This window comes from Colius striatus, chromosome Z (genome assembly GCF_028858725.1).
Source record: "Colius striatus isolate bColStr4 chromosome Z, bColStr4.1.hap1, whole genome shotgun sequence".
NCBI classification, from domain to species: Eukaryota; Metazoa; Chordata; class Aves; order Coliiformes; family Coliidae; genus Colius; species Colius striatus.
Genome location: NC_084790.1, coordinates 85905174 through 85929717, shown reverse-complemented (window position 1 = coordinate 85929717; position 24544 = coordinate 85905174). Strand labels below are relative to the sequence as shown.

General features: G+C 43.6%; 1 protein-coding gene across 3 annotated transcripts in view; it reads right to left on the bottom strand.

Annotated features, from left to right (window-relative positions):
• The window catches only part of ME2 (malic enzyme 2), a 35698-nt gene extending 11468 nt beyond the window's left edge, over positions 1-24230 (bottom strand). Inside the window, exons 1-7 of one of the 3 annotated variants that reach the window (XM_062017383.1) lie at positions 24109-24230; positions 16841-16971; positions 5324-5457; positions 3838-3987; positions 2021-2096; positions 933-1094; positions 274-377 (exon numbers count right to left, since the gene is read on the bottom strand). In XM_062017383.1, the coding sequence (XP_061873367.1) occupies positions 274-377; positions 933-1094; positions 2021-2096; positions 3838-3987; positions 5324-5457; positions 16841-16948 (734 nt within the window). In that variant the 5' untranslated portion in view covers positions 16949-16971; positions 24109-24230. The remainder of the gene's footprint in view (positions 1-273; positions 378-932; positions 1095-2020; positions 2097-3837; positions 3988-5323; positions 5458-16840; positions 16972-24108) is intronic. The other 2 variants (XM_062017382.1, XM_062017384.1) reach the window with 2 other exon arrangements.
• Between the last annotated feature and the right edge of the window lie 314 nt (positions 24231-24544).

Genomic DNA, 24544 nt, shown 5'->3' with positions numbered 1-24544 from the left:
AACAAATCCTGCACATCATAAGTTATCTTTGGAAAGAGAATGTCCTCAGGCCCTTCCCTGCTTGAAACAGTTCCATCTCCAACAGAAAACTACAATCAGCATGCTTCTGGTGGCAGAGAAAAATCACTACAGAGCCAGAAATACAGCCACATCTTTCGACTTGTAGTCTTATCCTTACTCCTTGAGTGACTGTTTCAAGGACAGTGTGTTACAGGGTGGATTTTTTTGCCATCAGTTTGGCCATACACCCGTGCAGAGTATTCAGTGTCATACCTGTCTGTGATGGCTTCCATAAATTCATCAATTAGGTCATCATAGACCTGTGAGCGATCTCGTTTCTGGTACAGGCCCATATAAAATGGATCTTTTAAGAGTGTCTGAAAAAGAATAAATCAAAGACAGCAGCAGGATGAATCACTTCCTCAATATACACTTTCCAGAGTTCACAGCACCACCTTTCACAACAAAGATACTGGATTTATATAGCCACTGTAACTGCCTCCAGCCTATATCAATGTTCAGTAATTTCAGCTGGCACTTGAGGTTGGTGATGACTGCTTTTAAAATGGAACAAATCAATACCGAGAACAATAAACTGCTTTAATAAATCTGATTCACGTTTCCAGTTTCTGCAAGTCAGGTCAATCCTGAACACATTTTACAGCGTTCCAGCACTCAGATTCCAAAGGCACCAGATTTCCAAATGCACTCACAAGGGCACCATTTCACTGACAGATTAACTGGCATTTTTCAGTCCCTGATATGTAACTAGATAGTGAATTCTAAATCAATTACTCTTACATAAAACATTTGGTTTTATCTTAAATAAAAGTGCTAAAATAAAAACCTTCTCTCATGGCACTAAATACTCTTAAATATTTACTACTTTTCACAGGGGTAACTTATGACAGGGAAATTTCAGTCAAACTCACTATATTATCAGTGCCAACGTCGATGCACACAGGCAAGCATTTGTCTGGATGTATTCCTGCACAGGCTGTATATAAACACAGCTTTCCTACTGGAATTCCCATCCCATACACACCCAGGTCACCAAGACCCAATATTCTTTCTCCATCAGTGACGACGACAGCCTGAAAACAAAAGCAGATGTAATAATTACATATGATCACTGAAACTTGCAAAGTTTAGAGCAATACCAGTTAACAGTTTTTGTCCAGGGCAAAAGTTCAGGTACTTTTGCACAAATAACAGATTTCAAGGAATATTGTACTTAAAGCAATGATGCTTAATGTTAGAACCTGCTATGCATCTTTTCCTCTGCTGAAACCCGCTGCCCAAACAGGAAGGATTCAAGCTACCACGTGGAACTACAGCTTCTGACTTGGGCTTATGATTTCCACTTGTAAATCCAGACATCAAAAACTTTGTCCAAGTATCATTCACCTCATCTCCACCTGTGGTTCTTGACTCAAGTGGGTCATACAGGATTTAATGGCAAAATCTGAGCTGTGCAACTACCAGTCTTGTGTCTGAATCTCCAAAGAAACACAAGGACAAACTTCTTCCCTGTTGAGGTGTGGGAGCATTGGAAGGGGCTGCCCAGGTGGGCTGTGGAGTGTCCTTCTCTAGGGACATTCAAACCCAGCTGGATGAGTTCCTGTGTGACCCACTCTAGGTGGTGCTGCTCTGGCAGGAGGGTTGCAATGGATGAGCTTTCAATTCTGTGACAAGATCACCTCTATTACTGCTATGTAACACAGTAAGTCAGACTCCAACACCATCCCCCAACACCACCCCACAAGGTGCAACAATGAAGTAAAATAGTTTGGCAAGCCTAGTTCTCATCATCACAATCTACACAAACCATAAACCTCATACGTAGCATAAAATACATCTCTTGAAGACAGCCGTTATCTCCATTAGCTGTATTTTGCCATCACTATCACCATCAAAGAGCCCAGGTTTAGTATCTACATTTCTATCAAATACTAACAAATGTTAAAAAGCTCAATTGAGATGAAACAACAGCTAGAAACACTTTGTACAGTGGTCGTACCTTAACGTCGTTCTCTGGCCAGTTGTTGACAATTGACCTGATATGGCCTCTGTCCGAGATAGAAATAAACAATCCTCTGGAAGAAAAATGCAAAGCAAAAATATTTTATAGGTGGCAGCTACAAGTTTCCCTTTGCTTTGTAAAACTAACTGTCAAACAAGTCAATTTTCTTAAAACTGAAAGCACTGCAATCAATCACATAAGTCACCCAAAGGACAATTTCTAACACATGAGTTTATTCATGTACTCTAAAATAAGAACATGGAGACAACACTTTCCATGACTCTGCCTGGATTTGCACTACTACATGTATTCACCTTTAATACTGCTCTAAGGCAAAAAAGCTCTGGTGTTAGTGTCAGACATGACAAGATCTATCCTCCCCCGTAAGGATATGAGAAGGAAACATGATCCTAAGCCTGATTTTACCTTAGTTAATGTCTGTTCAAGACATCACACAAGGCGAGGGGAGGGAAAAGAAGGATGTGGACTGAGCATACTGTCTTCTCCAAGACCAGTGGGAGGTCAGTGCTTCCCAATGCTGAGTGCTCCTCCATGGCAACAAGGGAGGGGAAGCAAAGGAGAAGAAAGGAGCAGAGGTGAAAAGAAGTGCCTGCATTATTCTGCTTGAGCAAGCCCTCTGTTCCTAGGAGGAAAGAGGGCATGAAAGGCTCACCAGAGGTGGTAACAGATAAATTACCAACACTTAGAAAGTGCTGGTTCTCAGAAACAAAGTGGCATGTCCCAAGTTCCAGTCCTTGTACAGACAACTTCTACAGGAGAGTTCTGAAACTGATTTATAAATACATACAGGCATACAGAAGATGAAAGGAAGTATATGAGAACTGAAGAGCACACCTTTCACATCCCCTACCCCAGATCAGGAGCAAATCCATTAATTTCTTACCGTCTTCACACAGTCAAGTTCTCTCAACAGCAAAAGATTTGCCCTTCTTTCACAGAGCACTAATGCTCTCAAGTGAGAGAGCTCTAGAAATACACTTTGAATTGCAGTGAGAGTACCATAGAAATGAGCTGAAATGGCTGACAGGCTGGAATGGTTTCCACAACACAGAGCTGATAACCTGAATGGCTGTTTTCTGAAGTCACTGCTGAAACCAAACCAGATCCCAGCCCAGTAATTTTACTGTATCAGAGTAACTGAAAGGTGACTCCTAGTAGCGCCGGTTTAACATGAGGACTGCTGTGCCACTCTGCAGAGCATCATGAGAATGCCCCCAGCACTGAGACCCTTTGCCACCAACAGGAACATAGTGGTCAGGGCTTTGATTCTGCCAAAGCCATCGTCAGTGTAAGCTTCCTTCAGCAAACCTGCCATAAGGGTGTGCATGCACCTGTGCTTCTGCCTCCCTGCAGAATACACCTAATGAATCTACCTGGAGTCACCCTTCTTAAAAAGACTTTGAGACCAAATGATCTCCAGAAATCCCTGTACTTTCCTCTGAATGCTCAATCCTGTTTGACTCATAGATGTGACTTTGAGAGTTGGAGAAAGCCACAGCATTCTCCTCAGAATTCAATAACTGTATGGCATCCAGGAAGAGCTGGAGACGGGGCTGAAGCTCTGCACTTGTGGTATTTACGTGACATTACCAATTCTGTTTTCAAATGTTCTGTTTGCCAATGTAAACTGGGACTTGAGGTATTTTTGAATGAACTTTTACTGCCCTGAACTGGCACAAGGCTTGTGTGTGTAGCGAAATCCACATGACAACAAAGTAAAATCTTTCCAAATTTCAGGCTAGCATACAGGCAGAAGTACAGAAGTAGCAGCAATGTCTACCTATTGTTCTTACTTTGGTCTCCTGAAGATGTGTCCATACTGGGAGCAGGCAAGGCCTACTGTTGGCGTGTACACAATCGGCATTAGACGCTCGATATCATCTTGTAACACCCTATAGAATAACTTTTCATTTCTCTCTTGGATTCCCATTATGTAGATATATCTGAAATTAAGCAAAAGAAGAAAAAAAACCCCACCCTCACTTATTGTTTTAAAGAAGCATAAATACAAAACAACATGAAAAAAGGGCAAAGCAAAAACCAAACTTGCTTTGTGTTATTTCTTCACGAAGTTTCTGCTTCTACCCAAGTCAGGCTCTGATCACTAAACAGAAGTTGGAAAAGAGAGAGCAGCAGTGCTAAGAAGCTGAAATAAAAATCCTGGCTGTGACATACCATGTATGCCAACAAGTTAATGCACATTAACATAGCTGTAACACAAATTAACTCCTGACAAAAAGCTCATTTTGAAGGGCTTACCTAGGCGTGTAAATCAAACCTGTTTTTACAAATTTACCCACCAACCTACCACGTATCAACTCAGTCTCCCTCTTGCTGAATTAGCCATTTGCCTTGGGCTACAACATCCAGGCAATCTGCCAATACACCACAGGGCCGTTTCAGATCAGCAAGGGACGTTGGTGTGGATTTAAAAGCCATCTTTCGGTTCTCATGAGAACAAAGGAGTTTTGATGTGGTCCACTAAGCCTCAAACCATTCCAGTGCCCTTCTTGCCTTTGGGAGACTGCATATTTTTATGTGCAGACACACATAAGCTTTTATGTGCATATACACTTGATCTTATATGAAAACAAGAACAGGATGATGAAAAGATGCTGTTCTAAACAAAAAAAACAACCCTCAAACCAAAACTTTTCACATTTTCATCACCAAAGCAGGGGGTTAAACAAAAATAAATTGACATTTAAGTCAGTTGGGGGTTGGACTGAATGATTTCTAAAGGTCTCTTTCAACCCCCACCATTCTACGATTCTAAGTATTAGACATTATGAGACATTATGAGATTCTAATGTTCAAATCCCTTTCTAGCAGTCACTACTGTATCAGATAAACACTTGTTTTCACATCTAACTACCAAATCTTCAATTCACCCTCATTCTCAGGTATTTTTCTAGCATCCATTATCTGCCCTCTCCTTTCTCCCAATAATTTTGTGCTTTGCCACCTCATTATAGTACAGCAATACATTACAGCAAGGTTTGCAGCTTTGTTACTGGCCAATCTGTGCAAACTCTTTTTCATTGACATACAATTCTAAGATGAATATAAGAAAAAAACCTCCCCAACCACATTCAGCCACATGATGAATGCATGACTGATGAAAGCAGTTTTCTGAGAAGAAGTGAAAATCACATCCAACGACTGAAAAACACAGCACAGGCACAGAAAAGCTTCATTTGGTTCTCCCCGTGCAGTGTTTTACAGCAATTTCCAACTTGCTCGCATGACATAACAAACAAGGCCAGAAGGAGTGCTTACTTTTCCAAGGGGTCTGTCATTTTTGCCAAATTCTTATGGAAGCGTAAGGCTTGAATGTCTTGTGTCTCTATTTTAGGAGGTAGAAGTCCTTGCAACCCAAGCATTTGTCGTTCCTGTAATGTGAAGGCCATACCCTGCAAACAAGAGAGACGAGATTAGCAGTTCTTTCTCCAGCACTTTATACTTCTATTTGCCATTTATGACTATGTACTGCCTCCTTTTCTCATGGCAGGTGCCACAGAAGGCTGGATGTGGATATATTTGTGTCTCCTGGGGTTCTCCTCTTGGGTGTCCTTTTGAAACACAACTTTTCCACATCTCTGAGTTCTCATGCCCTTTGCCAGATTTCATTTCACTCTGTGAAACTGGAGAAAAACTAACAGATCCCACTGCAGACAGGCTGAGGTTTACAAGTAAAATAACAGCTGCTTCTTGCTGACAGCAAGTTAAACATGAGCCAGCAGTGTGCCCTCATGGGCAAGAAGCCAATGGCATCCTGGGGGCATCCTGGGTTCTGCTCCCCCTCTGCTCTGCCCTGGTGAGGCCTCATCTGGAGTCCTGTGTCCAGTTCTAGGCTTCTCAGCTCCAGAGGGATGGGGAACTGCTGGAAAGAGGCCAGTGCAGGGCCACCAAGATGATCAGGGGACTGGAACATCTATCATAAGAGGAAAGGCTGTGGGACCTGGGGCTGTTGAGCCTACAGAAGCAAAGGCTGAGAGGCGACCTTATCAATGCTGGTAAATCCCTAAAGGGTGGGTGTCGAGAGGATGGGGCCAGTCTTTGTTCTGTGGTGGCCAGGGACAGGACAAGGGACAACAAGCTGGAACACAAAAAGTTCCACTTAAACACATGGGAAACCTTGTTTGGTGCTGAGGTGAGGGAGCCCTGGCCCAGGCTGCCCAGGGAGGGTGTGGAGGCTCCTCTCTGGAGGTTTCCAATCCCACCTGGACATGTTCCTGTGCCCCCTGACTGAGAGGAACCTGCTTTAGCAGGGGTTGGGCTGGGTGAGCCCTGGAAGACCCTTCCAACCCCAACCATTTGGGGATTCTATGATTCTTTGTTTCATAGGAACATAATTTTGACCAGGAGCATGTCCCTACAATCACAGAGAGTAACATTAAGTACACAGAGGTTTATGTGAATTTCTTATTTGCTGCTTTTTTTCTACATACTTTTGGTAATTCAATCATATCCCAAAGTTACTGAATTGCCCTAATGCTTCTACAGAGATGAGAATTCTACTCAAATCCTTCATTTTATTTAGGGTTAGAAATAACCTACTCATCTTCAGCTGTAGTTGTCTCCTATCAAAAAGCTTCACTTGTAACAAACTAAGCTTCAGAAATGTTACACTGCAAAACCATCCCACCTGTTCCATTCTTCTGGGTTTCAAGGTGGATGAAGAGTTTGATTTATTGTTACTTAAATGTCAAGTTCAATTGTGTAACAGTTGCATTCAATAAAATTGGCTTTTTACTTAGGACACAAACCAACCTGCTGTGAGCTGACAGGCACCTCCACAGGACGGTCAACTTTGCAAAACATTAACTAAACCCAGTCTGGAGTCACAGTCAACCTGTCTTAAAGTGCTGACCCCATTTCCAACAGCAACTGACCCTGCTTTCCGTTTGCCACTTCCAGAAGAGCAATGGTAAACCTTCCTTACTTCAGCTGATCCTACTGGGTCAGGTGAGTGAACAGTTACATGAGCTGCAAATCCAGGACATCTTTCTGTGCATCAATTTGGGAGCAAAAGCAGAATCAGAAAGGTTTGCTCGTCATGAACTTTTGAAAGAGACAGAAACAAGAAACATCAGTTCCGCTCACACACAACACCTCCTCTGTTTACTGAGGGAGCTAGATTTCAAAACACAAGCAGATTTTCTCAAATTGCTTCACGCTGGAAGCAGCTTCTTACTGCCAAGTGAAAAAACAAAACAATACAACAGATTTAAAGAAGTTGTCTAAGGTTTGTTTTTTGCCTTGTAGTTACATTCCAAATTCCTTAGGCAATCACAGAGTCACAGAATCTTAAGGGCTGGAAGAGAACTCAAAAGCTCTTCCAGTGCAACCCCCCTGCCAGAGCAGGACCACCTAGAGCAGGGCACACAGGAACTCGTCCAGCTGGGGCTGAATGTCTCCAGAGAAGGAGACTCCACAGCCCATCTGGGCAGCCCCTTTAGTGCTCCCTCACCTCAACAGGGAACAAGTTTTTCCCTGTATTTCTTTGGAACCTCTTGTGTTCCAGTTTGTATCCATTGCCCCTTGTCCTATCACTGGCCATCACTGAGATGGAGCCTGGCTCCAGCCTCCTGACACCCACCCTTTATGTATCTGTAAACATGAATGAGGTCACCCCTCAGTCTCCTCCAAGCTACAGAGCCCCAGCTCCCTCAGCCTTTCATCACAAGGGAGATGGCTGCACTCCCTTTGTGGCCCTGCACTGAACTCTCTCCAGCAGCTCCCTGTCCTGGAATGGAGAGGCCCAGAACTGGACACAGTATTCCAGATGTGGTCTCACAAGGACAGAGGAGAGGAGGAGCAGAACCTCTCTCGACCTGCTAAAAAAAACACAAGAAAAAAATTAACATCTTCCCACTTTAGACTAAAAAAAACACACGTTAAGATGTATTTTTACATCTGCTTATGTTTGAATAGACTTTCAGAGGTGTATGCAGAAGGCATGTCCATTAACAAACAAATCTGTAGAGGCTACACTTACGGTCATTCAGCACACTTGAACAGTTTATAACCAACAAAACTACTCCTTAGGAAGAAAAACCCTGTTTAAAATGACCACTAATTTTGATACAATTTTTCTCTTTGCTTATTTAAATCACATTTAATATCAGTCATTCGTCCAGACTGATTTAAGCAGTCCACCTGCTTTTCAGTACTAATTCCATGTTATGAACTAACCCAATAAAATACCTCAAAATGTTGAAAAGCAATCTGTTCTACTTCCAGAAAAAAAAAAAAAAAAACAAAAGAAAACCTTCACTTTTGGAAAAAAACCGCTTAAAAACACTTTTTTGCAACAAAGACTTGAAAATACTCTTGGAACAAACTAAGGATTTAAACCTAAAACAGATTGATGCTTTCTACTTCTGACAACCTTTGTGCAGATATTAAATACAGAGCTTGATTTCTATCCTTCATCCATGAGTAATTCACAAACTGGTTTTTACTTTCCTCATGTAATTGTTTTTCTTGACTATTTTCCCAATATTGTCTGCAAATAAACATCCAGCTTATTTCTGAACGTTTTACCCTTGCTGCTGGTCTTTCACAGTTAGTTTAGCCACATGCTATCTTTTTTTCTGAAAATTGACTTGAATAATTCAGCCTTTGCACTGAGAACACAGGCATGAGGGAAAAAACAACCCAAAACATGAGGAACACGAACTGAATGCCTTTTTTCCCCCCCTGATTTCTGTATTGCAAAGGATCTACTTCAGTTTCACTTCTGTGCACTTCACAAGAAGTATTGGAAGATTCTCTGGGAATGTAAATGCATCTTCCAAAGTCACATCTCTGCTATCTTCTCCTTTTCCCTAAGGGAAACCATCAGGAGTTCATGCCTTTTTAAAACAACTGTTTCTCAACACAAACCGTACTTGCAGCACATGTGATTTAGGATACAGAGCTAAGCACAGCTGGTCAACATCAGTAGTATTTTGACTGTTGCTTTAGGCACTATGAAAACAAAAATGATGCCAAAAGATTTAAGATATTGGAAAAAAAAGAAGCAAAAAAGCTTAATTTCTTCTCCAAAGAGACATAAACAATGGTCAGTGAATGATTAATGCCAGTAGTGTGAGGCAGGTTGTGAGGCCAGAATCCTTTCAGTAGTACCATACTGACTACACTGACATCTAAACTAGCTGAAACATCTCACTACCAGAACCTATATCCTTCTCATCAGAAACTCACAAGTCCCTTAAAAATAGCAGTCTACCTAATTTTTAATATCCACTATTAACAAGACACTGGGACACGGCTTTTCCTTAATTTCACCATACGGGGAAACCAGTGACCTTAAACTACCCAAGTCCTTAATAATCAAATGAATCCTGAGGTGAGTAGTAAGCAGAACAGACACCCATCTTTACTCACATTTTCTCCAATCTAGAAGCAGTCTGGTTTTATATTGTGTCTGGAGTTACAATAAGATTAAGCATAGTGAATTCTTTAAGTGATACTAAGTACTTCCAGCTGTTTATTTACACGACAATTAGATCTTACTGCATTAAAAGATGCTTTAATTTTTGCCCAGGGCTAACTTAGAAGCCTGAACACCATCAGCCTCCACAAGGAAATTTAATCCTCTTTCTAACTAGAACAGAACAAATTTAGCCCAGAGCCCTTCAAACACTTGCTGTATTCTCATTCATTCCATCTCCACTGGGATTAAATGCCTAAATAGTACAATGATTTGGGTTTAAGTCAGGGGGTTCTGGTTTTTGTTTCCTTTGACCCACAGTGCTAGGTGTCCTTTCTCCACGTGTTACCCGTCGACTTTCACTTAGATTAGTTTCTTTAATCCTCTTTACAGCTCAGAAAAAGCAGGTGTCCTTTCTAAGACAGCACAGACAAAGCAGGCAACACATCTAGGAGAAAACCCAACACACTTCAAAGATGACAAATGAATTAATTAATACATGTGGATACATTTATTGGAATGAAAACAACACACTGCAAACCAATCCACAAACAAAAAAGTGGAGTAAAATGAAGTGCTGACAGTTTTTTAGTTAAGATAAGCTCCCATTGAGCTACCATGTACTGTGCCTTTAATCCCCAAACTGTCTGGCACTGAGACCTCACTTCGGCCCTAACAACTGGGCTGTGCTACACAAGGCATGTGGTGCTATAAATACCAGCATCTAAAAATTCTAGTTGCCTGCTTGGCATGAAGGTGAACAGGAGACCTGAATCCTGCAAGCACAATTTTTATAACCTCCCCAAGTAAGTAATACCAAGAAGTTTCTAAGCAGACAAGTACTAGCATTGATCGTTTTTTTCCCCAGCTGCAAAGTCTTTGCAGTTGTATACATGCAGGAGAGGATACTTACACCTCATATCATACACATTATCAAGCATTCTAGAAACCTGTACAGTTTACAACAATCAAAGCCCCTGATAAAGATATAAATGCAGAATATAACCAAACATCCCACTGTTTGGAAAATGAATCAGCCCTAATTCACAGAGAAGATTTAATCAAATGGTTTTCATGTAACTTCTAATCAGTGTTGTAACACATCCAGCAGGGCCGCCCCTTCTCTTAACGCTGCTTCCTTTTCATAAATCACAAAGTTCACTGTTGCATTGCATGTCTCCATTGCAAATTAGCAAATACACCTTTAAAGTTGTACTTTATTATCTCAACCACAGATTCAAGGTTTCTCTCGGTTTATGGGAACAGCACAGAACATGCAAATCTCTTTGGAATTCATCCCTCCTTCAGTTTTCAAACTCAACTTCATATCCTTATTTTTCCAGCAACAGCATAGCATATATAATGGAGGGCATGGTTGATCTAGCACAGCAATCTATCCCTGTTGAACCATGAAAGGACACAGAACCCGATGTAAATCACTTCAGCTGCTGAACCAGACTGAGCTGATCCACAGTAGCTCTCATTTACTAATGATGTGGTTTCAATTAAAAGCATTCCCTTGCAGAAAAAAGGGGGAGTCAGAAACAGCCTTTATACAGCAGCAAGAAAGTCAGCCATCCATCCTCTCTAGGGTTTGTTTCCAAGCAGCAATGGTTATGGTAAAGCCATACACTGCAGATCATGAGCATGATGGACTGAAATGTTTCACCTATACCATACAACCTCCCTGAACAACTCAGAGACAACTTCACTAAACATCTGGTTCTCTAACTGAACAGATGCCATGGCTTTTGTTCTCCGTTAAAGACATTAAACCTACAGTTGACAGAAAACACAAAACAAAAGAATTTCAAAACCAAGACAGCTTCCTTCCTTTCTCCACCCACCATCCCAGCAGCTCACGAGTCCTGAGCAGAATAGCCAATATAAGTTAAATGAAGTGCAATACTACCTACCACCTTTGGCACTTAATAGCACCTTCTCAGATGATAACCCCTAGTTACAGATTAAGTATCACAGAATCACAGAATGGCGGGGGTTGGAAGGGACTTTTAGAGATCATCCAGTCCAACTCCCCTGCCAAAGCAGGTCCCACCTAGATCAGGTTGCGTAGGAACATGTCCAGGAGGGTCTTGAAGCCCTCCAAGGAAGGAGCCTCCACACGCTCCCTGGGCAGCCTGGGCCAGGGCTCCCTCACTGAAACACTGAAACAGTTTGTCCTTATGTTTAAGTGGAACTTTTTGTGTCCCACCTTCATCCCATCACCCCTTGTCCTATTGCTAAATACAATAGAAATAAGGTATGTCCCAACCTCCTGACATCCATCATTTATTTACTTGTAAATGGCACAGAATAGAGTTGGAGGCCTGTGGCCAGTGGAGTTCCACAGGGATTGGTTCAGGGGCCAGTCTTGGTCAACATCTTCATCAAGCACCTGGATGTGGGGACAGAGGGACCCTCAGCAAGTTCCCTGCTGGCACCAAACTGGGAGCACTGGCTGATTCCCCAGAGGCTGTGCTGCCATTCAGTGAGAGCTGGGCAGGCTGAGAGTTGGGCACAGAGGAACCTCATGAGGTTTAACAAGGACAAATGCAGAGTCCTGCAGCTGGGAAGGAACAACCCCCTGCACCAGGCCAGGCTGGGGGTGACCAGAAAGCAGCTCTGCAGAGAGAGACCTGGGAGTGATGGGTGATAGTGAACTGATCATGAGCCAGTAATGTGCCCTCGTGGGCAAGAAGCCAATGGCAGCCTGGGATCCATCAAGAAGAGTGTGGGCAGCAGGTTGAGGGAGGTTCTGCTCCCCCTCTACTCTGCCATATCTGCTAAGGCCTCATCTGGAGTCCTGTGTCCAGTTCTGGGCTCCCCAGCTTAAAAGGGACCGGGAACTGCTGGAGAGAGGCCCGTGCAGGGGACTGGAGCATCTTTCATATGAGGAAAGGCTGCAGGAACTGGGGCTGTTTAGTCTGGAGAAGAGGAGACTGAGGGGGGATCTTATTAACATTTACACATATCTAAAGGGTGGGTGTCAGGAGGTTAGGGCAGCACTTTTTTCTATAGTAGCTAGCAACAGCACAAGGGGTGATGGGATGAAGCTGCAACACAAAAAGTTCCACTTAAACATAAGAAAAAACTATTTCACTGTTCAGATGAGGGAGCACTGGCCCAGGCTGCCCAGAGGGGCTGTGGAGTCTCCTTCCTTGGAGGACTTCAAGAGCCACCTGGACACCTTCTAGGTGGGACCTGCTTCTGCGGGGGGGTCGGACTAGATGATCTCTAAAGGTCCCTTCCAACCCCTACCATCATGTGATTCTATGATTCTATGAAATATTAATGAGATCTCTCTAAGTCTTCTCTAAACAGCTCCAGTTCCTGCAGCCTTTCCTTATTAGTAAGATAGACAGTTCCACCCCTCCACATTTAATTCCCTTTAAAAGCATACAGATTTCCAGGAAGCTGATAAAAGCACCAGGAGCTGCAGATGCATGGCTGTGCAGCGTCCATCCAACAATCCCTCTGTTTCCAAACCAGTCAGGCAGGACACAAAACTTGTGTTGGGACTTTAGGGCCAGGTGTGTGTGCATGTCAGGAAACCAGCAGTTTCTAGCAGTTTCCTGCCTTCTAGGATCTTTCTTTGTGACTGATAGAAACCACTGGTACTATTTCCAGCACGGCCTTTGTCAGTTGCACAACAATTCCCTTTGCAGTAGATCACCACATCCTGTTGATTCTGGTGTCCCCAGAAGGCACACATGCATTGCATAGTCTACACCCCGGCTGCTCAACCCAACTGACACAGTCTAGAAAGTATTAAACCAAAAGAAACCAAAGGTATCAAAATCCAGCCATAGTGAGCAGGGGCAGGGGAAAGGGAGAACTTGCTTTTAGATCTTCATACAATCCTTCATCTTTCTTGTCCTAACTAATTTATCTTGTCCAACTAGCTTTAGCTTTTGCTTGTTGGTTTCTTTTCAGTTTTCCTTTCCATTCTCAATTGGAAACACACTGTTCAGAAATTTGCCAGAAGCCAGTGAGGTCAAGTACATCTTTGTTAAAAGAACTGACTCTTTAAACAAAGGCAACCTATCAGAGTTTCTGGAAGTATCCAGTAAGGTATAGATGAAAATGACTTGGGCTTTAAAAGCTGGGAATGGATACAGATGAAACCATCATTAATGGTCTAGCTAATACAGGATATGAGAAGATGATCACTCGTGTGGAAGAGAGGCACTGGGACAGTTCCTCAAGAATCAAACTGGGATTAAACTGCCACTTGTGATATCATCAGTAAATTTTTCTTTTAAATTTACCATGTATTCCCACACACACGTGCCCAAGCATAGACATACATAAAAAATACATGTGGATGCATGTGTGTTTTTAATGCAATGCATTAATAGCATCTGCTGAAGCTAAAAATGTGTGAGGCATTGTCAGCACAGGAGAACAACAATGGTACAGGTCACAGATGCCACTCTACACGGCAGAATCGACATCGTCCAAGGTCAGTGATTATCTACTCAGGCATCACCTGTTCTCTGCTGGCTTGAGTGAGAATATGAAGCATTACCACAACGTAAATAACTGCCCATCCTAAATGAACAAGATTGTCCTGTTGGGGTTCTAAGCACCCAGCAAGGTTAAAACCTGGCATAATAGGGATCTTCAGCAGAATAAACGGTCCTGATAGCAATTAACTGTAATTTGAATCCCTGTCACAGAGCAGAAATCAAATATCATGGAAGAATGTAAATATACACAGATGCCAGCAATGCAGCTACAGCATGTTCTGCAATTATTTGGCTGCAACAGCAAGGGCATTGCTGATATAGCTCACGACCTTTTCTGATCCATCTTGACAATAAACATGAAAACCTGGCCTTCAAGCATAAGAATCCAAACCAGCTGATGTAAGCATAGTATGTGTCTGCAAAAGACAGGTCAGGATGTGAAAGAAAACAGAAAAACCCACAGGGTAGTGACAGAAACCTACTCCAACGGCAAAGAACAAGAGTGGATGAATTTGCATGAGGGGAAGGTGTGGTGTTCTGCTGGCAATGCTGCCATCTTGCAGTTCTTATTTTAGGGTCCACCTATACTGAAAAAGACCAAATGTTCTGTAGACTTGTTAGGGACTGTGAAAAGTAAACATAAGCAACTAAAACATGAGCCATAAAATGGTGCTCTCAACAAGCTGTCAGCAGGAGATAAAGCCTGTGCCTGCCTGTGTATCTCATAGATATATAAATATATAAATATATATATATATATATGCACGAGGCACACCAGGAAAAAAAAGCACAAAGGGTAAAGTACACATTCAGTCAATCATTTACTTCTCTGCTGAATTGTATAGAACACATTTCTATATAGATGCTGATCCAGTAACAAGCAGTGTCATTTAGCTAGCTTACAGACCCACTCAAACAGGTGCCAGCCAGAACAACAAACTGATACAACGCAGCCCAACAAATGGGGAAAGTTCTTGTTCCTCTAACAAGTGTCATTTCTTGGTTACATTCAAACATAAATAAGAAACTCAAATGCTGTTAATAAGCAGCTCTCTGCTTTTCCCTTCTCCTCCTCCTCTAAAATCACCCCACCAAAGCATAAAGAATATTGCACTGTGCTGAGTCCACCAGAGAATTCCAGGCTTAAAAAAAATGAACAGAAAGATAGTGCCACTAGAAAAACAACAAGAAACGACCTATTGTTTTTGCTTCTGAATACTGTTGCATAATCAGCACTTGGGAAAGCTTACAGGGCTTGAAATAATTTCCATTGGCACGTCAAAGTGTTTATAGCTCAGAAAAGCCTCGAGATAATCTGATCTTGACAACTCACACCAATCTACTCCTTTTTTCCTTCCCTGACATGGCAACCCCAATTTTATTTTTGCAGTCAGACAGTCTCTTAACTTCTACAGTTCTCTCTCTTTATAAGCAACATGCATATCACATCACACTATGCTGTAGCAGAAACATTATGAAACATGACTACAGGTCTGTATTTTGTCTTCTTCCTTTCTTATCAGGACACTTAGGAGTCATGTTTGTGGAAGGACACACTGGAGCAATTCCCCTTGTAGTTACAAGAACATAAGGAGATGTTGCTTGCAGTTCCTAGCTTGATGTATTCTCTGGATATTTTGAGCCCACTGGCCAACCTCTAATCCTGACAAAAAGATAGAAGAAAAGATGAGAGAGAAGAGGGCACGGAAAAGAAAAAATAAAGGTTTTGCCATGTAGAGGAAAGAACCAGCATAGTCCTTCTGCTGAGAGAGAGGCTTGGGGCTATGAGTCTAGCTTGCCAGCTGGCCAATTTATAGCAGCATGCGCTTCTTTTCATCTAGGCAGTAGCAAGGAACACAGGAAGGAGCTAAGAATACAGATCAAGAGGACAAGTCACAGCCATGGGCAGAAAAGGAAGAGAAGGAAAAGTAAAGTAAAGGGAAAGTATAATGCCTTACAGGAGGAAAAAAAACCCCCAAAATCAGAGAATGAGCCAGAGGAGGAAAGATAGACATTAAAAATACTGGATATAGCTATGGATGTTCAGCTTCTGCAGCTCTATTGCTCATGAAATATCCCGTCAGAGGCAGCTAGACTTGTAACGTTTCTTGGCTACTTTAGAAATCTTGGATCGGCCACCACATGCCCTCAACCTCCCTTCTTACGAGTTTTAGTTTACATGTTAATTGCTTCAGTATTCATGAAGGCTATTACTACTCTGGGAAAAAAAAAGAGACTGGGAATGGGGAGGGTGAAAATAGGGAAAAAAAAAATCAGGATTTTTTTTTGTGGAGGGGAAAAAAAAAGCTACTTTGTTAGAAGAAGTTCCTCCCAATGCCTGGAATTAATGTCTCTCTACACTTCCCAGCTAGCTCCATCGAAGGCTTATTTTTAGTTGCTCCCTGTCCAACTCTCTGTACAGGGATGTTTCTTACTGATATGGCTCAGTCCCAAATCACAGGCTTGCAGGAAAAACACCAGGGCTAAGACAGAGAGGCTAACACTTTCTGTCACTGTTAAGACTGAATTCAGAATTAACTTTTGCAACCTGTGAAATAAGACTCTTCACCTACTGAAGCTTTACTTCAACCAGCTCCCAAACTAAGCCAGTAATCAGCACAAATCAGTGATTCTTTGTTTGGCACAAGGAAGCGGCAGTATTGTGTAAAACACAGCAAACCCAGGGATATACAAGCTGACAGAAGCAGAAAGTGTTATCAGAAGTCCTTGTACTGTAGGTGTCCATGCAGTAAACCTGAAATGATTACTGACTCCTCCATCTTCTGTACCCTTTTTTGGCTGTGGCCCAGTACACCTCCTGGAGGTGGTTTAACCCTGGAACAAGGTCCACTGGATGAAGATATTTGTTAATCACATGCTACCCACCTTGTTCGTTCGTGGGTTTAACATCAGTGGCTTGCCTTTTTCTTTTGTGTGTGCGCTGCGACATGCCACTGCGCAGGGAGTGGCAGCTGCTCGCAGTCGGGAGAACATTTTTGGTTCTTCTTACGCTGGTCCTGGGGAAAAGAAAATTGTTCAGATACAGAGGCAGTGGAACTAATGCTCGTATTTGTAAGTCATCTGTTGTAAAAGAAACACAGTACGTGGTAGATATGACACTTATCTCCAACACCGTGATGATAACCCAGAATTGCCTCATGGCAGCTAAGAGGAAGAGAAAGGAAAGTTTTACAATGAGAGTGCATGAACGAGTGGAGGAAGCACATAGGGATATTGATATGAGCTAGCATTATGCTGTGGGTTGCAGTCAGACAGCATGCACAAGTTATTGTCTTATAACTGCACTATAAACGCACAGCAGAGATGCCATTAGGAAATATTAACCTTCTGTGGTGACCCATGCACCTGGCACCAGTGCAAATACCAGAGAGGACAGAATGACTTGGGCTGGGGCTGCAAGGATATTTTAGCTGAGTTTCTCCAGCAGCCTTCTGACAATGAAATCTTGTGTCCTGGGTAACAGAAAGGAAACAAACTATAGCTATTGGCACGTTAGAACAAGATGTAGAATTGAAATGGTCAACAACAGAAAAATCACTGAACTCAGCATTCCACGCTTAGATTTTGTAAAACTGAAAACCTAAAACACCTTTTCAATAAAAAAACCCACATTTCCCTAACAAAACACAAGATTTTTTATTACCACTCAAAAGTTCTTAACCTTGCCAGGTGATAACCACTCTCAAACCCATTTTATTCAACTATTAATCGCCTTAATTCAACTACTGATTGCTGTTTGGAGCAGAAATGATCATTTATTACATGCTTGTATAATGCAGTACCACCAGGGAATGTATCCTGGATTCATCTCTACATGCTATTTCACCAACACAGACAGATAACAGCAATGAGAGAGAGACCTTATAGGGAACCACGGCCTGTACAAAGACACAGTAAGATGGCAGGAGAGACGTACACAGCCCGGATGCAATATTGTACAGAGAATCCTGATATGGGGAGATGAAAAAAACCAAGGTCTCTTTAGCAGTCAAGGAAGGCAGTGTGGCAGCGAACCCTCCTCCCTCTCAATTGCAACTCAGGTGGGTCAGAGACCGCTGTGGCCAGTGCCCCATTATCCTGTGGCCTAGCTCTTTGCCCATATCCAAGATACACACAAGGACAGTAATGCAAGTATGAGACATTTTTAAGGAATGAAATGATGCATGGTTTGGATATTTAATTTCTTCCAGATGGAAGCCAAAATTAGGTTAAGGAGCAAAACTTCATTATCTTAAATATAGCCTGAATACTTTAGAAGACCTTTCTGTAATCAGATTTACACATAATCAACTTTTCAGATGGCAGACTGATCTTACAAGTTACAATCTGAGGATTTTCTTCAAAATCTTCCCAAGCATTAAAAGAACATGCAAATATTTGTATTGTTCATTGTCAGTTATACCCATGTTTCTCCTCTATCCAGTACAAAGTGCAGAGGAAAGCAGCACTGACATTCAGCAGGATCCCTTTCTCTCATCCTTTGTTTGTTTACGATTGAAAAAAAAAAGCCCCACTCAAAACATAAGTGTTTAGTTGCTTTGTGGTAAAGAACATAAATTTACTGTGTGGAGACAGGATAAATGGAAGCCTTGCCAGTACCACAAACAAATGTTGTTTTAACATGATCCTTCCTCCCTAAACTAGCTAGAGGTACACTGAACACAAAACTCCAGGCAGCTGAAACTCAGGATCAGATAAGCAAAACTACATTTCTGCTGCAAACCAACCAGCCTTTAGAAATGGCAAATTCAGTCTTAACTCACTTTCATTCTGTTTGCTGCTTTGCCATCACTCCTTTCCTGCAAGTCCATCTCCTCATGCACACGAGGTTAAAAATGAACTGTGATTACAGTGTTGCAGCAAACCTCAGCCATCCCATCAATCTGCTGTCAGGGTGGCTCCAATCTGTCACAAGGAAATACCTTAAACAAGGAATTAAAAAGTAGGCCAAATACCACACCTCACCTTAGTCTAATTAAGTTTAAATTACTTCTTTGCAATTAATGAGCATTTAAGAACCAAACAAGATTGTGGCCCAGATTTCTCATGGCTTGATCAATTAACTATCTAATCAAAGAGAGAGAGACTTTTCAGGGCTGTGATTCAAGTCTTGCATGTCTTACTTTCTTCTACCTTCTGTGAGACAGAGTTCTTCCTCTCCTCTCAGCTGCCACACTCTCCCCACAAGAGAATCATTTTAGGTGCTGGTATCTCAGAGCACGTGGGAGGAATCAAGCTTCGTTTGCCACTCAGTTTTTCTCTTCAGCTCCAAGAGATATGATCCCAGTTAATTTCTATCCAGCATAAAACCTGCCTGGTTACTCAGTTCTGAGCTCTCCTTCCCCTGCTCTTCCAATTGTTTTCTATTTCTGTTTCACCTCCCCTCTTGCATATCTCCTCTAACTCCTGTCACATACCTTTTAAAACTTCTTTTAGCAAGAATCTTCGTCCAAAGCTCACCTTAATATGACTTACCCTGAAACCACAGAGCAAGTATCCTTTCCCATCCCTGTCCCTACTCCTCTTGTAGCAGCGCCAAGAGCTCTCTGCTTTGTCTGCGTGGCCACAGTCCTCCATGACTCACCCTCTCCTACTGGCTCTGCTGGCCACCAACCTGGCAAAGAACAAGCCACACATCTACCCTTATGATTAAAAAGAAAGGCTACATGACATGCCACTAGTAGTTTTAATGCTTTTCCAGAGCTCCCAGGATGACTGCACTCAGCCCCAGATAAGGCTGACAGGAGCCAGATGCAGCACTGGGGTAGCCATAAAACTGGCTCGCACCAGGAGTCTGGGATTACAGCTAACAGCTTCTCAGATGCAAGATGCCACCAGGCAAGATAAATAGTTTAGATGCAGCATGGTTTGCCTGACAGCATATTATGTGCCCTGAGCAGCACCACTTCTCCTCTAGCCTTGTGGGCAAGGAAGAAGGGACACAAAGCCTCATGCCTGGTGGTTTGTTTGGAGCCTCATGCCAGCTCTGTTTCTGGAACGCACTTGAGGCTGGCAGGAAACTGCAACAACGTGGCTGGAAGAAGTGTTCCCAACTCAATACCTGGTTTCAAGATGACAGGGTTGGGTCATGCTGCTTTGTGGCAAGGTTTTCAGGTGGTTTATGATGGGGTTTGTAGAAAAGTGGCCAGGCTTCAGTTGGTGGTACTGGAAAAAGGAGAGATGATTTTAACAGTACAGGCTGATAGAGAAGTGGGAGGGATGTCACTGAGGGAAAGATGGAGGCCTGCAATGACATGACCACACACACACAGAGACCTGAGGCTGTGCAATGTCCACCGAGGAGGAATTAAGAAGAAAGATGAGGAATTGAAAGAGGAATAAAAGTCCTGCTAAAACATGTGTCAGCATAACCAGAACAAGAATATATTTTCTTCTTTCAGTAGCTGACAACGTTAAGGACTAAAGAAGCAGTGCACCACCAGGGTTAATTCAATACAGTTGGAAATTTTTGACTTATTACCACATAGATGCTGTGTCAGAATTTAAGAGAATTAAATTCTTCAGCATACCAGATGACAGCTCTCTGCTGTGCCTTATCAGGAGGCATCTGGCCAGGTCAAACTAATTACCAATACTGCACAAGTGCCCTTATCTAGGAGCAAACGTTTTGCTGCTACAATTATGGATTTGTTAAATTGCAAAAGCTACTTTTCAGGGAAAGGTTCATCATACTTTTAAAAGGTACAATTACATTGCTCAGAGAGTCAGGAAGCTCAGTGTCAATTAAAGCAAGGTCTGCTTCAATTACTGCTCAGGCTGCCTGACTTGCAGATTATACCTTAATACCAGGGAGTCACTCTCCCTGGACAGCACCTTGAGCTTGATGACTTTGCAATCCTCTGTCAGTTTGAAGGATGGCTAAACATAAATATATTCTTGAAATCCTTTGTAAATGAACAGTTCCAGTTTTACTTTCAGGTACAGAAATTACCTGTGCATTAACAGGAGCTTGCTCTTGATAACACAAACTATAACTGTTAATTCAACATCTTACAGGCCTCAGAGAGTTTCCAATCTTTCTGTCCTCAAATGGGTTTGGTTTTTTAAGCACCAATGCTCCAGGGCCAACAAACACTTTCTCTTACATACCCACAGCAGTCTGCACTGTCCCAAGTCTGGTGTGGATGCACTGTTGCACTCTAATCACTTAAAAAAAACCAATGCACAGACAAGCTTTTGCCTACCCAAGCATGACACAAACCAGGCACACACTAGCTGACTTCATCACTTCAGTAATGATAACACAGTCTAAAATTATTACATTAGGCAAGTACCAACTATAAATGTGTCTCCCAATGAGACTTTTGCTGAAAGAAAGACGCCTTGCCTGCACTGACCACCATGCAGCACAGGCTTTGCAGATCACTTCCATCTTACACCGAGAGTACCTCAGTATGAGGAGGAAGGAGCAGAGACATGAAGCTGGGTGACAGTCCTGCACAGCACCTTTGATTCTCTCAGCTAAACAGACATTTGGGGGAAAGTTTGCAGAAAATGGTGGCAATAGTATTCCACGTTCCTTCCAGCAAAGTCCTGAGCCATCATTTTAAACGACATTTCTAAAGTACCTTGAGATCTGCAGATTAAAAGGGTCATACAGCAGACTGTTACTAATAAAATGCTTGGCAGTGGGCAAGCAGGTCATTTGGGAAGAAGACCTTTAACATATTGAAACTACTTCTCTTCCCTCTTACTCTGAGAAAATGAATTCAACGAGAGGAAAAGTTAGATGTACTTGAGTAAGTTCACCACTTGAGGCCTGAAACATCCAACAAATACAGTGCACTGAGGCAAATTCAAACGGGAATCATTTCAGAACACCTTTGTAAGAAGAGCATATGTCCTCAGAATTACTTTAATGTACAATGTTAGCAAGCTTCTGACAGCATAACTAGAAAGTAGGACTAAATATTGGAGTCTTGGTTCATAAAAGCTCTTACCACAGAGTGCTATTTTTTTTAATACATTAATGGATCCGACCTAAATATTTTCCTTAAGCATCAAAAAGTCCATTATCTTGTACTGTAGAAACTGCATCAGCAGTACTTTTGGCCTACTCTGACAAGAAGATGTATTCATAGTCTTGATTTTGTTTCCATTTGTCTAACTGGGAGGGCTTCCAGTAGTAAAGGTGAGTGCAACTACACGTGTGTGACAAAGACCTTATCCTGCAGAATCCCCAGAAATAGACAGAAAGCCACTGTACTCTGGAGAACTGATTCATCTCTGTATTACAGGTGTTTTCTTTAGTTCAAAAACCTGGTGGTTTTTTTTGGCTGTAAGTTGAGAATGAAACCAGGATATTCTCAACAACTCCTGCACACTAACAAAAGAGAATTCTGCCTGGGAGAACAGCTCAGCAACACGCAGGAGAAACTGAGCTGCTTGCTAATTCAGTGCCAATTAGGTGAAGTGTAAGCCTGCCAACTACTTAAAAACCTTGGCATGTGCTAGTTACAACTTTAAAAAAGGAAGATTCTAGTTAAATTACTGAAAAACTACCCATACACAATCAGTGACCAGCTGAAGTAACAGCAAAGTGCTCCTTCTGCTGCAGCAAAGGTGCTGCCAGCAGTAGTAAAGATGAACGTTCAATTAGTACTCACTCAAGCACGGCACACTACCACGCATTTTGACAGCTTCTTTCTTAGTTTGCAGAAGAAAAAGCTTCAAATCTCGTTGTGGCACTGCTGACACACTGCTGACTCATAATGCTACCACACGGGATTATCAGAAGTTTTGCTTAAAACACATGCTCGGACTCAATTTCAAATAGAGCCAAAGCCACGTTAGACACTGCAGGCTGCACACACACGTGGATTACTGGCAGTTTCATGTTCTGTCTAGCTCTTTCTATTACCCATGTGTTTACACACACATACAGAAAATTTCCCTTTGCTGTTCATTGCTAACCTTTTGGAGTCAAGACCACAAAGACAGACAAATATATCAAATAGTTAATAGCTACAAGATCATCCCTTTTTATCAGCCCTTTATCAACACTGTAAGTTTTTAGGTATCTTAAATTAGTTAAGAGATTCATGCTACAACATAACATACCAACTTGCTGCAAGACCAGCACTTATCCTGTACCATTTAACATTATAGTGCAGCGAGGCCAAGAGGAACCTGAGACTTGTGATGGGGTGGCATTTCAAAGAGCCACCACCACTAAAGAGCCAAGAGACAAACCCCAAGGACCCCAGAGACTACCTCTAAAATCACCAGGCAGCCCAACAGCAGCGCTTCCTCGTCCAAGGCTGCACCAGCAGCTCTGCCACTTCCTAACTTTCACTCTCTGGCTTTTAGGGCCGCGCCATAAAAGTCGACCGCAGGTTGAATGTCAGGGCGGAGACCATCGGCCAACGCTGAGGAGCTGCAGAAGCAACTTGGCCCTCAGTGTGGGGAGTCTGGGGGAGAGTCCTGCCAGGCCTGACCCTGGGAGCAGCTGCCAACGAGGGGAAGGTTGTTCTCGGAAGGCGGCAGCTGGATTTGTCACCCCTTTTGACAGCTGGTAAACACACGTCCCTGCACGGCTTCGGCACAGCACCTCCTGTTTCCTCCGAAGCAGAACAGCCGTTTTCGGTGTTTCCCACCAGCCAAGCGGGCCGAGGGCAGCGGGACACGGCCTCCGCTGCCCCTCGAGGGGATTCCCCGCTGCAGGCCGAGCCTCAGGGCCTGCCAACAAACGGGGCGCGGGGGGGCACAGCTGCTGCTTTGGTGGGACTTCATCGGGCCCCAGGGGCCTGGACCGAAGGACACCGGAGCTCCCTCCATCCACCTCACCGCTGCCGAGCGGGCTTTGTGCCCCTGACGGCGGGATGGGGCTGGCCCCACGCCCGGGCCCCCGCGGCCCCAAGTGCCGCCCCGGTCCTGCCCACCGCACGCCTCCAGTTACAGCTCGGTGGCACACTCGGGGCGCGAAGCGAACGCGCTCTCCTCACCCTGGCAACACGCAGGCGGCTGGGCCGAGGGAGAGGTTTCAAAGGGAGGGACGCACTGGAGGAGGAAAAGCAGCAAGGGTCGGGGCTCTGGAGAAAACGCCCCCGAGGGTACGGGTTTGTAAAGAGACAGAGGCCCTTCGTACGCCATTGCAATTGTAAAATTGTTACCAGAACGGGATCTACCTCCTCCTGCGGATGCTGCCCTCTGAGGGATGCTGGCCGAGGACCTGTGCCTATTGTGCAACAGCAGCTCCCGTCCGCCAGAGCACCGTCCGCCGCGCAAACCGCCACTAAATGGGGCAAACAGGGAGGCACCGGGGAGGGACACTCCGGGGGGCGGGGCGTTCCCCGTGACTGACAGGGCTTCGTAGCCAATGAGAAGGAAGCAGGCTCTCCCGCGGAGACAGGGGCTCGGCCAATGAGCGTTCTCCTCCGCCGCTGCCCGCCCAGGCAGAGGGTTAAGCGGGCCAACCTCGGCCCGGCGCGATGGCCAATCAGCGCGGGGGGGGCGGGGCTACGGGAGGGAGGTGGGATGAGGGTGTGTGAGGGGCCGGGGCCGTGAGGGGCCGGGGCCGGGGCCGTGAGGGGCCGGGGCCGTGAGGGG